General features: G+C 46.0%; 1 protein-coding gene across 2 annotated transcripts in view; it reads left to right on the top strand.

Annotated features, from left to right (window-relative positions):
• Positions 1–658: 658 nt before the first annotated feature.
• Positions 659–13995, top strand: part of ADD2 (adducin 2) — a 43939-nt gene continuing 30602 nt past the window's right edge. Inside the window, exons 1-3 of one of the 2 annotated variants that reach the window (XM_065891367.1) lie at positions 659–723; positions 6357–6573; positions 8301–8439. In XM_065891367.1, the coding sequence (XP_065747439.1) occupies positions 6391–6573; positions 8301–8439 (322 nt within the window). In that variant the 5' untranslated portion in view covers positions 659–723; positions 6357–6390. Of the gene's footprint in view, positions 724–6356; positions 6574–8300; positions 8440–13995 lie in introns of those variants that run through there. The other variant, XM_065891368.1, reaches the window with a different exon arrangement.

Genomic DNA, 13995 nt, shown 5'->3' on the forward strand with positions numbered 1-13995 from the left:
ACTTTATGTCCTGTTACCCAGGTATTAGCTGGGGCCTTTCTTCTCCTTGAACAGTAGGTGACATTGTCTTGAATCCACCAATTCATGGTCTGTGTAACTTCGAAACCCTCCCACTTTCCTGGGGTTTGAGATTCTTTGGGCTTCTTCTGCCTCTTTGGGCTGCATCCAAAAATCAGTCACACCAGCATCTGTGAGTTTGGTAGCTGTTAGTGAAGTATTCTGGGGGGTGTCAGGAAGGGGCCAATCCCTTCTAGCCCAGCAGCGTGTGCTTTCTGGGCTTGCGTGGAGTTCCACATACTGCTCCCTGCACCGGACAGAGCAGCCGCCCTCCTCTGTGCTCCCTTGGCCAACGCTCAGCAAAGGGATTTCCCAATTCCTCTCTTTGAAAGGAATTTTGATCCTGATTGTAAAGGTAATGAAGCTTTCTTTACCTTTTTGTAGACACAATTTGCTTTTAAAATAAAAAATTCAGCTTCAGTTCATTTTCAAGAATTTCCCAGCAGTCCTTAAAATAAATCAGCAGCTAATGGTGCTGCAGAAACAGGGTGAAGAGTCATGGTGGTGCAGACAATACCCTGATATCTGTCGTGTTTTGTGCCTTCCAGTTTCTACCCGGATGCTTGAGATCCTGTAGATGCAATCGGCGACCCCAGGAGTGGAACGGAGCGTACAGGCTGAGCGCTGAGAAGAGGCAGCCTGGGGCAAGGCTGCTCCAGCCTCCTGGTAATTAGTCGGTAGTTTTCAGTGGTGATGGGGGGGGGGGGGGTGAGACACACTTTTTGATTGGGTCCATCTCACCAGGATGAGCTTCCAGACACTCAGGTCATCGCCATGAACTGCCTCGATCCTGCTGACTCAAGAGCTACCATGTGCAACTAGAGATTAACATGCTAAGTGAAGTAAGTCAGAAAGAGAAAGACAAACACCATATGCTATCATTTATATACGGAATCTAAAATATGGTACAAATGAACCCATCTACAAAACAGAAACAGACTCACAGACATGTAGAGATCAGACTTGTGGTTACCAAGGGGGAGGAGGGAGGGAGAGGAGTGGACTGGGAGTTTGGGGTGAGCAGATGCAAACTATTACATTTAGAACGGATAAACAACAAGGTCCTAATGTATAGCACAGGGAACTATATCCAATCTCCTGGGATAAATCATAATGGAAAAGAATATTAAAAAAGAATTGTATATATGTCTAAAACGGAGTCATTTTGCTGTACAGCAGAGATTGGCATAACATTGCAAATCAACCACACTTCAATAAGAAAAAGAGCTACCGTGGAATCAGAAGGACCTTAGAGGTCACTGGTCCAACCCCGAGCAGGGCAGAAGCCCCACTATAGCATCCTGTAGTCACCCTGACTCCAAGGAGAGAGCTCACCACCTAACGAGGCAGCCTGTCCCATCTTCTTGTTACTGAGCAGCTCCTGCTGGTGGAAGGCTCACCCTCGCACCCTTGGCTAGAATCTGCCTGCCTGCCTGCAGTAACCACTTGATTCCTGGTTCTGGCCCCCAAGGCTCTAAGGAATCAGCCTAATCCCTCTTCCACTTGGCAGTCCAGCAGATATTTAGGAACAATTGGAGTGGAGGAATGCAGGATCTGGGGCCAGAGACAGGCCTGGTTGAAATCCTGACTCCACTGTTAATCTGTGTGATCTTCAGCAAGTTAGTTAACCTCTCTGATTCAGTTTTTTTTTAATCTGTAAAGCTGGGACAATAATGTCTGCCTCACAGAGTGGTCCTGGGAATGAAAATAAATCACAAATAGAAGTTGCTTGGTGTTATTCCGTCACCAATTCTCTGAATGTCCTACAATTCAACCCAGTTCTGACACTACCCTGAGTTAAAAGAGCACGTAAGAAAAGGCAAAGTCATGAACAAGGCTCCGCCCTCTTCAGAGGCCAGCTACAGGTGTGAACCCCAGGCCATCTGCACTTCCGACCAACTTGACTGTAAATTTGGGGGTTCCCACAACCTCCCTTTCAGTTTCTATAGTTCCCTAGAATAACTCGCCGAACTCACCAAAAGCGCTATAACTGCAATTGCAGTTTTATTATAAAAGATCCAACTCAGGAATAGCCAGACAAAAGCAGGGTAGGGTCTGGGGGTTGAGGGCGTGGTGCAGAGCTTCCACGCCCCTATCCAGCCCAGCAATGTACTGACCAACCAGGAAGCTCCCCCTGGCCTTACTCTCCAGGGTTCTTTAAAGGCGGTGTGCATTATTACCAGGCACAACTGATTCAATCATTTGCCACTTGATTGAATGCAATCCCCAGCCCCTCTCCCCTCCTCCCTCTGTGGTTGGGATGAGGGTGAAGTTCCAACCCTCTAATCATGTGCTTGGTCTTTCTCAGTGGCCAGTCCCTCCCTTGAAATGTCTAAGTGCCCACCATAAGTCACCACATTTGCATAAAAACTCAGACTTGGTGAAAGGGGCTCACGATGACTGAGAAAAGACACTCCTAATGTCTTTTGGACGTTTTCGAAATCCCATGTGTTTTTGAAGCTCTGTGCCGGGAACTGGGGCCAGAGGCCCCTTCTATTCTTTATGACGCCGCACCTGGCCTCACAAGCGCCGGCATCCCGTGATCTTTAGCACCCTGCTCACCCCTTTTCCTTTGTGATCTCCCAGTTGACATGTTCCCGCTATCCGGTCAGAGAACGAGGCATTCTCGTCAGTCTCTTTCTGGATTTCCTTTTTGTTAATATAGTTCAAGATTGAATTAGTTTGGGGACTAAAACATATAATTACAGTTATTTGGTGTGTACCTGTTTACAATTGAATCATAAGCCTCTCATTACTTGAGTTCCTCGTGCTACGATGATTCTAGCCCCTAAATGACACATAATAAGAGCAGGTGCTAATAGCACTTGGAGCTTTTCGGACTACTTCACATACATTAACTCGCCCAATCCTCACAACAACCTAGAGAGAAGTTAAATAGTTGCAATCCCTGTTTAATATATGGGGAAACTGAGGCACAGAGAGGTTAGGTAACTTGCCCAAGGTCACACAGCTAATAAGGGGCATAGCTAGGATCTGAACTCATGGTCTGGTTCCAGAGTCCTTGATTTTAACCACTAAGCTGTGCTGCACCCAACTTTGACCACCTCCCAACATTTCGGGAAGGGAAAGAAGGAGCACAGAAGAATGCCTTTGGTTCACAAAACCGAAGAGTTTGCCCAGGCCCCAGCTGTCGTGGTGAGGGAGTCAGGGCTTCCATTTTCTGCCCCCTCCCCCATCGGAGCACGTCTGGAGCAGCCCTGTGGGGCTGGGCTCTAACGAGTGGAGGCAGGCCTGGAGGTTCCTGTCCATCGGGCCTGGAAGGTCTTCGTTCCTCATGCTTCGTGGGCCAGAGCTACTTCAGAGACTTCACAGCCTGATTCCCGGGAAGTGCAGCCACTCCAAAGGGAAGAGAGAGGACCAGCTTTTTCCTGCCTGGATGAAAAGGATTTAGTCCAGGAGGGTTCAGTACCAGGCTGTGCTGGTCCCAGAGAAGCTGACAGCTCAGGTGGTTCTGGAGCTAGTGGGATTTGGCGTTGTGAGGGGCACAGGGATCTCCACGCCCACATCCAGTGTATCCATTGGGGGGTTGCTTGTTGCTATTTTAAAAATAACATCAAAGATTCGGGGGTGTGAAGGTGCCCAAGAGAATTAAAGGGGACAGATGCAGGGGGGCGATGCCTCTGGAAGAATTTTGGTCTGCAGCGGTGTCTTCCCAGAAGAACCTGGGTGGTGACCCCACGTCTGCATGGCTCCGTTGCATTCCCATTATGTTTGACCTTGCGGTCTCTTCTCTCTTCCCAAGTTCCAGAGATGAAGCTGTTTGGGAGCATGATGGGGGTGAAGTATTCTTAACTCATCCCATATGCATGGGATTGACGAAACCACAAGGTAACAGTCAGTAGGTCATATGTGCTCTTTGCAGATGTTTCTCTTTCAGCATTTGGCTTGAGGAAGAGGAACTGGGGAGATGCAGGAGGAAGGTCTCTTGCTCCAGGAAACCCAGATCCTCCATCCTTCTGCCTTTTCTACATGAGTCTGTCTCTCTCCATATAGTGTCAGAACTGGAAGGGGCCCCAGAGGTCCATTCTGTCCACTCCCCGATTTAGGAATGGACAAAGTGACACCCAAAGAGGGAAATTACTCGCCCAAGTCCATGAACTAGAGAATGTCAGAACTGGGGCAACATTGCAGATGCTGACTTTAGTCCAGAGCTAATTCAACCAGAAACATCCCTGATGGACTCGATCACTCTTCACTTAGATGAAGAATCTGCCTTTACATGTCACTAAGTACAACCTCAAACATCTTAGCAACCTGCCAAATACGTCTCAAAATATATCCTTAGAGACCGTTGGTTTGTTTGTTTGTTTTGGGCTGCCACTGCAAGGTGACTCCTTCTTCCCTTCTCCATCCTCCATCCCATCGACATGGCTGGTAAGGGTGGTGCTAACTGGGGGAGATCTGGTGAGGGCTTTCACAAGGAGCTGACTAATTAGTGACGGAATTAAGATCAGACGTCATGGTTTTGTAAACTTGTAAAAGCAGGTGGTGGTGGCACTTGGAGCCCTCTTGCTGCCCCAGGTCAGGTGTGTGGTGGCAGCTGGTGAATACAGTGGGAGGAGGAGGCCTGGACGGCCATGAGAGGCAGTGCCACCTTGGCGGTCTTGCTAGAAATGACCAGCACCTGGAATGGATGCCTTCTGTTGCAATGATACAGCAACTGACATCTAGCCAGTGGTATTTCAACCCGGCTGCCCATTAGAATCACCCAGAGAACTTTAAAAATTCCTGATGATCAGGTCACACCCTGGACTAATAATATTAGAATCTCTGATATCAGTATTTTTCAAAGTTCTCCGGGTGATTCCAACGTGCACCCAAGATTGAGATCCCTGCTCCAGGCCGAGGGTTCAGAGCTTCAGCTGACCCTCGAAGGACCTTGTCCATGTGTCTTCCCTTGAACTTGTTACTTGCCTTCTCCAAAGGAGAATGCAAATAATAATAATAAAATCAATCAATCAATCAATCACCTGAGTGTTCTGGGCTGATGGGATGGACTCCCACTTCTCATGCCCACCCCACTCGGAGGAGCTATAAGGTGGAGGGTAAAGTGCTGACAGAAGCTGGAAGAAGAGATCACAGACAGCTCATGGACAACAAGAATGTGCTTTCCTGGTTGTCAGCAAGGCCTCTTTCGTAATGAGCTGTTGGCTGGAATGAAGGCTAAGGCTTGGGCTAGCAGGATCAGCTGAGGGGTCGGAGCAGATCGGATCTGGGGAGGGCAGCAGCTGCCCTGAGAGAACAAGAGAGGCTCCATCTCCTGGAATGAGGGACCCCGGAGGCAAAGTGAGGGAGGGTCAGGTTAAGGATGAAAGCCAGGTGCCCTGACCCCAGGTAAAGCTCTTTCGCTGGTATCTCCGTACTTGTGTTCAAAAACGAATTATTGTTCAGTCAAGGCACTTGCCTTCTTTTTTTTTTTTTTGCAGTATGCAGGCCTCTCACTGCCGCGGCCTCTCCCGTTGCGGAGCACAGGCTCCGGACGCGCAGGCCCAGCGGCCATGGCTCACGGGCCCAGCCGCTCCGCGGCATGTGGGATCCTCCCGGACCGGGGCACAAACCCGTGTCCCCTGCATCGGCAGGCGGACTCTCAACCACTGCGCCACCAGGGAAGCCCGGTGTTTATTCTTTTACTGTTTCTCAATATTTATTTACTGGGGTTTAGGAGAAACTTATTTTCCATTAATAAAAATTGCACACCTCTTTTACACTTAGAATAAGAATCTGATTCTCCGGTGAGACATGTTTTACAGAAACCGATTCAGCAGTAATTCTTTTCCAGAGACAAGAGCAAAGTCAAAGTTGTGAAGAAAAGCACTGCTCAAAGCGTTTCCCGCCTTTTAGAAGTTACCCGTTCTCTTTTCAGTTTTGTGGATTTCCCACAGAATGTTTTTAGGAGGCTTCTTAGAGGGTTTACATTTTAGATCAAGTACGAATTCCCAGTGAATAGCTTTACACTGTGTAGATAAGCATCACAAGATGCCCTCAGAGGTTTGCAGGTCGCACTCGCACCGGAGGACCCGTCTACTTGAACCCGAGTGTGGCCGCCGAAGCCGGGAGGGTCAGGCAGGGAAGGGCGGGGGACCCCGAGCCGGTGACACATTTTCACTTCGTTGGACGCCCTACAGGCCGGCAGCCGCGGTGCCCAGCCCTCCAACCCGCGGCCCCGCTCACACCCTCCATGGAAGAGCCGCCTCCCACCGCGAATCTCCCCGAATCCAAGCCCTCTGCCTTAGGAGGCGCGTACCCCGACTGGGAGTACCCTCCTTCTTTCTCTGCAGGATTCCAGGAGTGGATTGTAAACCCACCAGGACAATGAGTGAAGAGCCTGTCCCCGAGGCCGCCTCCCCGCCGTCCGCGCAGGGGCAGCAGTACTTCGATCGTTTCTCCGAGGACGACCCCGAGTACCTGCGCCTTCGCAACCGTGCAGCGGACCTGCGGCAGGACTTCAACCTGATGGAGAAGAAGAAGCGTGTCACCATGATCCTGCAGAGCCCGGTGAGCGGGGTCTGCCCCGGCGGGGCGGGGGAGGAGAAAGGAGGCCGCAGGGGGTGTGGCGAGGGGAGATGAGGGGGACGCTGATTCAGCCGGTGAACCTGAAAGATAAATAACTCCGCTTCCGCTGGCTCAGGGTCGGAGGAATTTTCAGCTCTCTGAGCAAGATGCTCTGGCAACATGGGTGTGTGTCTCTCCCTAGTCACTGGCGGAGGGCAAAACCTGGTTTACATGCAGTGGTTTGGCTCGGTGCCGGGAGGAGGTGGGTCTGACAGGCGGGAGCCCCACCTCAGTTTCTTGTGCCCCTTCTTGAGCCTCATTTTCCAGTCTTCCTTTCCCTCTTCACCGAAAGCTGTGACAATTCGAGTAAACCAGCGGCCACCGGGGGGCGCCACGTGGGAGGGTTGGGGCTCCCTTTTCTGAACGCCACAAAGAGCTCCGTCCTGGTAAATAAGGATTTAAGACCCCAGGAGGTGGGGGAGTGGAGGGCACAGCGGGCGAGACCGGATCACCCAGCCGTGGCTGGAGTCTGGAGGTCAGCTGGCACCTGCCTGGCGTGGACACAGAGCTCTTCCTTGAGGCAGGTGGTGCGTTGAGGATGGAGGGTGGAGGGTGGGCCTACTGGACCAGCGAAGCAGGAGGGTGGTGCAGGCCCTCGGAGGGCGAGGAAGAGCAGTGTGGACCGAGGCAAGGGGGAGTCTCAGGGCAGTAAAGCTGGGGGCTCCGCAGGCAACAGTGCATGATCCTAAGTGTTGGGAAGCTCAGGGGCGGAGCTGGCATCTCCAGGTACCTGCCAGGATGAGATCTGCCTCAGCCACTCCCCGGCTTTTCTGAGACCCTGGTTGAGAGCACACTGTGAATGCTCTGGCCTCACAGAGGAGTGCTAAGGGGGATGGGCCCGAGGTCTTGGTGACAGGTGACACCATGTTGGGAAGTCTGGAGGAAAATGGCAGCTGCTAAAAACGTTGGGATGACAGAAACTCTGAGGGAGACTAGAAGGGATGGCGGGTGTGGTTAGGAGAAGTGGCAGAGTTAGTACCAACCCAGGTTTGGGGGCCTGAAGGATGGGGACTCTATTCTCAGGCAGGAGATGGGGACAGGAGGAGGTCATGCTTCTTCTGTCCTTTTGTAGATTCCCCAACACCTAAGTGGCTCCCCATTTCCTCCTGAGTGTTCCCTGCTGCCACCTGGTGGACAGGCATGCCCTATTTGTGGCCTGATGGTCTGAAAAGCCAGGCTTAGAGTAGCAGGACATCAGAAGTGGAAGTGACCTCTGAGGTCATCAAATCCTGAATATGAAGAAACTGAGGCCCAGAAGAGCCATCGGCCTGGCTAGCGGACAGGAAAGATGGCATACTTTTTCATTCAATTCTGCTTTTTAAAAAGTCTTTTAATTACTGAAGTGAAGTCCTGCCATGTCTGATGGGTGGGCAGGGGAGGGAGTCGAGGCTATCCCTGAGATACAGGAAGGACCAGGAGTCTGGAGTATTGCCCATGAGGCAAAGGAACAGGATTCATTCCCAGCGTCTCCTTACTGCTCCCCACACAGCAGTCTGGGGAGGCTCCTGAGGTCCCAGTGGGATTGCCCGGTACCCCCTGGGACCTAGATATCCCACATGTGGTCCTGGCCTAGCTGACCCAAGGGCTAGGGGTGGGCACTTGGGAGAGGGGCCCTCTGTCTCCCACATGAGGCACACTGGGAGGACCAGCGACTCGGGGGCCTGCTTCAGTCTTTCAGGGAGGAGCTGGAAGGCCTCATCCAGGAGCAGATGAAGAAGGGGAACAACTCCTCCAACATCTGGGCCCTGCGGCAGATCGCGGACTTCATGGCCAGCACCTCCCACGCAGTCTTCCCAACACCTTCCATGAGTACGTGGGGAGCTGGGGAGCTGCCAGGAGCAGAGGTAGAGGAAGTGGGGGAGGGAAAGGCGCAGTCAGAAGCGGCTTGGTTGCCGCCGGCCTACGCAGTGAGCGCTGCAGCTGCATTAACAGACCTGGGGGAGCTGGGCCGCAGCCAGAGAGATACCTGCCTCTGCTTCTGATGCTGCTGCGATTTAAAGACCCCAGGAGGATTACCCCTGATGCCCAGAAATCGGAGGGCAGGGGGTGGTGGAGACTTAAGGGAGAACCTAGTTCGGGTTCTGCTGGGGGCGGGCGGAGGATGACACCATGTCACTGCAATGAGAGGCAGGGCGGCCTATGTATGATCCCTCGTAAGCGGATTAGCATGGAGGGAAGAGATTTGCAACTCAAGGTACCTTGCACGGCCGCTGCTTGAGGCCCAGGAGTGGACAGTGGAGAGTTAGGATTCTGCTCTCTGTTACTCGAGCAATGGGCACAGAACCTAAGAAAATCCTTGTGTCCTCACAGCATCCAGCCCTAAGGCTGATCTTCCCTCAGTCCCCTGGCGTCACTCCCTTGGAGATGGAGTTGGCCGGGGGGGGGGGGGGGGGGGGGGCAGATGGGAGGCCATTGGAGCCATTGTCTCCTCACCCCACTGGACAGGCCAACTGACTCCGTAGACAAGGGCCAAGAGCAGCCAGGGCTAGGCACGAACACATCTTCCTTGGCTCTGAAGCTCTGCCCACAACCTTTAAGAAACAGACATCGAAAAATACTTCCCCTCAGCAAGATGAATATAGGATTATAGTTGAAAATTAGGAAAATAGTTGAGAAAGGGTAATAAAAATTACTGTACTGTGTTCTTACAACCAAGAAATTACTATTATCAATATTTTGGCGTATATCCTTCCAGCCTTTTTCTCTTAACATATACAGACTATGCCAAAAAAAGTGGAATCGCATTATACATACAAATTTAATAGCCTTAGCATATCTTGACTAATTTTTCTCATAATAAAATATGGTTCTATAGCATAATTTTTGGTGGATGTATACTCTTCTGTACATGGCTGAATATGCCACAGTTTATTTAATCAGTTTCCCATTTTTGGACTTTTAGGTGGTTTCCAGCTTTTTGCTATTATGAATGACAATGCAATAAACATCCTTGTAAATAAATCTGCGAGTATATCCATGACTATTTTCTTAAGATAATTACTAGAAGTAGAATTGCTAGACTGAATTATACGCATGTTTTAAAGGCAGCAATGCATAATGCCAAATTACCCTGGAGAAAGATGGGATGAATTTACATTCCTACCAGAAATGCAAGAGTACCCATTTCCTCCACCCTGATCTGTAGTCTGTGTTACCATTTGTTTCATCTTCATGATATGATGGGTGATGAATAGTACTTTGTGTTTTAATCTGCATTTGATTGCTATAGAGATTGAATATATTTTCATATACATATTGGGCATGATTTTCTTTTTGTACTAAATTGCCTGTCACATCCTTTGCCAATTTTTCTACTTGCATATTCTTTTCTTACAGATTTAAAAATCATAAAGTAAGGCTAGTTCCCTACTATCTGTCAAATACATTGCAGATTTTTTTCCAGTGTCTCCTTTGCCTTTTAATTTTGTTCATGATATTTTTGTGTTGCAGAATTCTTTAATTTCCATGTAATTGAATCCATTATTATTTTCCTTTGTGTTTTCTGCTTTTGATTGCATACTTAGAAACACCTTCCCTATGTTTTATCGTCCAATAAAATACCCTTAATTATTCATTTGCCAATTTTTCTCCACCATTGTTTAAGTTGATTCTTTAAAATTACTTTAGAAGTATTTTGTCACGTCTCTCCATCCACCTCAAAAAATTCCTTTTGGGATTTTAATTGGGATTACATTAAATGAATAGATTAATTTGGTGGAGAATTTATAAATGTACAACTTTATATTAGAATGTAAACTCCATGGCGGGGAGGATATATATATGTTTTGTTCACCGTTAGAGTAGTTTCCTGGACTTAGAAAAGTAGCACCTGGCATATAACAGGTGCTTAAAAAATATGTGCATATATGAATTTTAAATCTTTTCAGAAATGATGTGTGTCTTCTATTTATTTAAATCTTTTAAAATGTCCATCAGAAAAGCTAGTAGTTATTTTCTTATAGTCCTTACTAATTTCTTGTTAAGTTTATCCTGGAAATTTTATGTAACTTTGTCATTTTAAGTGATTCTTCAATCAACGTTTTTTCTGGTTATAGCTGTCATCTAGGGAAATCGTTGGAGATATATGTATTTATATATTATTTAAACTAGCCACTTACTGGACTCTTAAATTCTAGTATGTTCTCAATTCTTTGGGGCTTTGTATATAGAAAAATCACATAATCTGCAAATAATGGTCATTTTGCAACCTTCAATCCAACATTTACCCTTTGGTTTATTTTTCCAGTTTTCTCATGGCATCCGTTAGAACTCTCTGAACAATGTTTAATAATAGATTAGAGAGTAATCATCCTTGTCTTGTTTCTGACTTCAATGGAAATTTTTTTACCACAGGAGTTTGAGATAGTTATTCTTTATCATGTTAAGAACATATCTTTGTATTCTAGTTCAATATGGGTTTTTCTCAGAAATGGATATTGAATTTTATAAAATGCATTTTGGGCATTTATTGATTTTTCTTTCCCTGATGTGGTGAATTATATTAATAGATTTCTGAATATTGAACTCTTTTTTTCATTCCTGAAATAAATCATTCATGGTTTTGATGCATTCTTTTAAAAATACTCTTCTGGGTTTGATTTGCTGGAATTTTATTAATTTTTGCATCCATAGTCACACATGATAAAAAGCAGTTCACTTTTTGGGCAGCCTTTGTTTAGTATTGGCATTAAGACTATAATTTCCTAAGATGAATCAGGGTGATCCCCACCCATTTCTTTGCCCTAATGGAATTTAAATTAGATAGGAAGTCTCTGCTCTTTTAAGATTTATTATTCACTTGTAAAGCTATCCAGATATGGAATATTTGGATAACATTTTTTTTCTGTTTCATTTAAAGTTCTTTAAAATTTTATTTTGCTGCTTCTTGAGTAAATTTTGGTCGTATTTTATATAAAATAATCCATTTCATGTGCCTTTAAAAAATTATTAGCCTGATTTACAATATTATTTTTATTACTTAAACCTTCTACTGTGGATATGACATCCCATTCTCATTCCTGGTGCTGTGTATTCCCACTTCCTCTTTATTGGCCAATCCAGATGTTGGTTTCCTCATAGATCTTCTCACATAAGCCAGTTCTTGGATTTACATATTGGTTCTACTAACTTTCTTGTTTTCTGATTTACTGATTTTGTTTTTATACTCATTAATTCTTTTCCATAACTCTTCTTTGGTTTATTTTGTTCTTTATGTTTTTCTACAATAGAATAAAATGGGTTTGATTATTTTCATATTTAATTCAATAATAAAGGCATTTAAGACTATGAATTTTTTTCTCTGAGTATAAATTTGGTCTTATCCCATACATTCTGACATGTAGTATTTCCTTTATTGTTAATTTCTAGGTAGTTTGCAGTTGCTGTTTTGGTTTTATTTTTATTCTAAAATAAAATAAACACACTCCGAGGGTGTGTTTTCTCATTTCTAAGTGTTGGAATTTGTATTCTTTTAAAGATTTGTTGATAATGTCTAGTTTTATTGCACTATGTTTAGACAATGTAGCCTACTTAATGTCTGTGTTGGGGATTTATTGAGATTTTCTTTGTGCCCTAGTAATATCATACTTAAATGATATATCTCTGGGACATAGTATTTAATCTTCATCCTCATTTATTGTTTTTGATTTTATAAAGAATTAATGTCTCCCACTGTATTTGATTTCTGTTCATTTCTCTCTGTTTCTGATAGCTTTTGCTTTGAATATCTTGAAACGCTTTTCAAAGTATACATGTTTCTATAGCTATGTCTTCATTATGGATTATGCCTTTAATCCATGTAAAATGACCTACAAAATGATCCTTTTTGTCCAAAAGAATATCCTTTTCCTTGGCTTCTACTTTGATCATGTTATGGCTCTATTTATCTTTTTGTTTATTTTTGCCTTGGCATACTTTTGATGGTCCCTTTATTTTTACCTGTTTTGTGTCACTTTATTGTAGTATTTGTTAGTTTTTGTAAATCTCCTATAGTACTGTCTTTGGCATCTGTTGCTGTAGCAGAGAAGTCTGAAACAGTCTATTATTGGTTCCTTTGTAGGTAACCAATTTTTTTTCTAGGTGCTTGTGGATTTTCCCCCTTACCCTTGTATTTCAAGACTGTGTCAGGAAGCATATCATATAATTGTAGGCTTTTCTTTTAATGGACTTTTCTCCCCTGAAATGCAGTAAGTTCTTTCAGTTTTTATATATATGTCTTTTTTTCAATTCTGAATTTTTTTCTTCTATTATATCAGTACTTATAACTTATACGCCAGGTCCTCTGGTCTTTGTCTCCCATATCTATCATATTCTTTCTCATCACTTTCATATCTCTGACCTTATACTCTTTCTTTTGAGAGAGAAATAGGGCTGACCAGCATTCCCATCACCTCACTGATCAGCAGCTGCCAGGAAAACAGTTGGATGCCTGAAAATCTTGTTGGTGTACACCAGGGTATCTGAGTCAGGGAATGTGGAGACGGAACCTTTCACGTGTCCGGAGTTCAAGCCCGGAGAGGGTGTTCTTTGTCCATTTGCCTTAGACTTTTCTTTGCCTGGTTGGTTTTGGGTTTTTTTGGTTGTTTTGTTTTTGTTGTTTTTTTCTAAATAGTGTGTCCTTCAGGCTTAGCTTTCAGGGGGTTTGGTGGATTTTCATCTTTTTCTGTGTTTTCTTAGGTACTTTGAAATAATGGCCCAGTTAGATTTTCACTTTCGTGAGGCTGGTCACAATAAGCGTTCTTTCTATGAAGACCCTGAGCACAGAGGACTGGGGACTCCTGTGGATCCCTCTGGTCTATTCTGGGCCTGTGGGTGGGTAGTCCTCATGGGGAAGCTCCACAGGGCTGGGGAGGGGACTCTTTGATACAGAACACAGAGGACATGACAGAGTGAGTATTTTCAGTCCTATTCTGGCCTCCTGCCATCTCTGGGGCTCCATAGTTATTTCTAAGAGAAGGATTCAAAGGACTCTGGGTCTGAAGGCTCTCCCAACAACAGCCTCCCTCCCTTCCAGCTTTGTCTGGGGACCTTATGCTTTGGATATGCCTCCCAGCTTGCTGCAGGGGGTGAGGCAAAGAGGTAAATACTTATCTGGGGAACTAGAGAGGAGGCAGGCATCCCAGGTTGGTCAGTTTGAATTAGAAACCCTTGATTCTTGGGTTTCGTTGTTGCTCTTCTTGCCAGTTTAGCTGGGCCTTTGGACCACTTCTGTCTGTCCCTGTCAACTTCGTGTACTAGACACATGCACTGGAGGCGTACCACCGTTGGTGGGCACAGGCCCTTTGGGGGCATCTTCCTGACATGGGGTGTTCAAGGCTTGCTCTGCTTGCTTTATGCCCCCAGTCCACCCTCATATTTGCAGACCGT

Source organism: Phocoena phocoena, chromosome 14 (genome assembly GCF_963924675.1).
Source record: "Phocoena phocoena chromosome 14, mPhoPho1.1, whole genome shotgun sequence".
NCBI lineage: Eukaryota > Metazoa > Chordata > Mammalia > Artiodactyla > Phocoenidae > Phocoena > Phocoena phocoena.